The sequence below is a fragment of the Gavialis gangeticus genome, unplaced genomic scaffold, assembly GCF_001723915.1.
Source record: "Gavialis gangeticus isolate Ggan-Ray unplaced genomic scaffold, GavGan_comp1, whole genome shotgun sequence".
Lineage (NCBI taxonomy): Eukaryota > Metazoa > Chordata > Crocodylia > Gavialidae > Gavialis > Gavialis gangeticus.
The window spans coordinates 129,488,219-129,488,887 of record NW_017728992.1 but is presented as its reverse complement, the minus strand read 5'-3'; the positions used below and the strand labels follow the sequence as shown (position 1 = coordinate 129,488,887).

General features: G+C 35.4%; 1 protein-coding gene across 1 annotated transcript in view; it reads left to right on the top strand.

Annotated features, from left to right (window-relative positions):
- Nucleotides 1-335: 335 nt before the first annotated feature.
- ARFGEF1 (ADP ribosylation factor guanine nucleotide exchange factor 1) overlaps nt 336-669 on the top strand; it is a 153,114-nt gene continuing 152,780 nt past the window's right edge. Inside the window, exon 1 of the mRNA XM_019527763.1 lies at nt 336-431. Coding sequence (XP_019383308.1) covers nt 367-431 — 65 coding nt within the window. The 5' untranslated portion in view covers nt 336-366. The remainder of the gene's footprint in view (nt 432-669) is intronic.

Below are 669 nucleotides of genomic sequence, written 5' to 3'. Positions count from 1 at the left end.
GTATAGGTCTTGATTTTGTTACTTTCTCTTCCACCTTTCTGTATTTTGCTATGTGGTATTTTGGGCTAGGGCTGAATCATTCATTCATGCTGAAATGATGTCCAGCACAAAGTCGTTGATCTTGACTGGGGCACTGGGACACTAATTTAAATGCTAATTAACTTTGGAACTATAGATATGTATCATAACTTAATGATCGTTTGCTGATTGCATCTTAAATATAGACTTGCAAAGCCTGTTGTTTATGATCGTGCTTGCCATTTTAAACTGACGTTGGAATAAAATAGTATTGGTCTGAATAGCCTTCTGTCTATTAAATATAGAATTGTTAACTTTTCATATTACTGTTTTCATAGCTATGTCTTTATGATAATTCTAATGCACAGTTTCATTTTTACAGAGGAAATAAAAGATGAAACAGAAAAGCAAAGGTACGTGACTTACTCTTTAATTAAAGAACAATACTAGTTTGATAAAATGAACAGCGTTTGAGCTAAATAACATTCACTGTAAATTTGAACATTTCCATGGTCTCTTCTTGCAGGGTGTTCCTAGCATCTGTATCCCTTGCTTGGCATGGGAATTACAAGCACACTGGGAGCAGTGGACAGAATAGATTAGTACTGGGGGTCTGATGGATAGACCAGGACTTGTTGGGAAATAATTGCA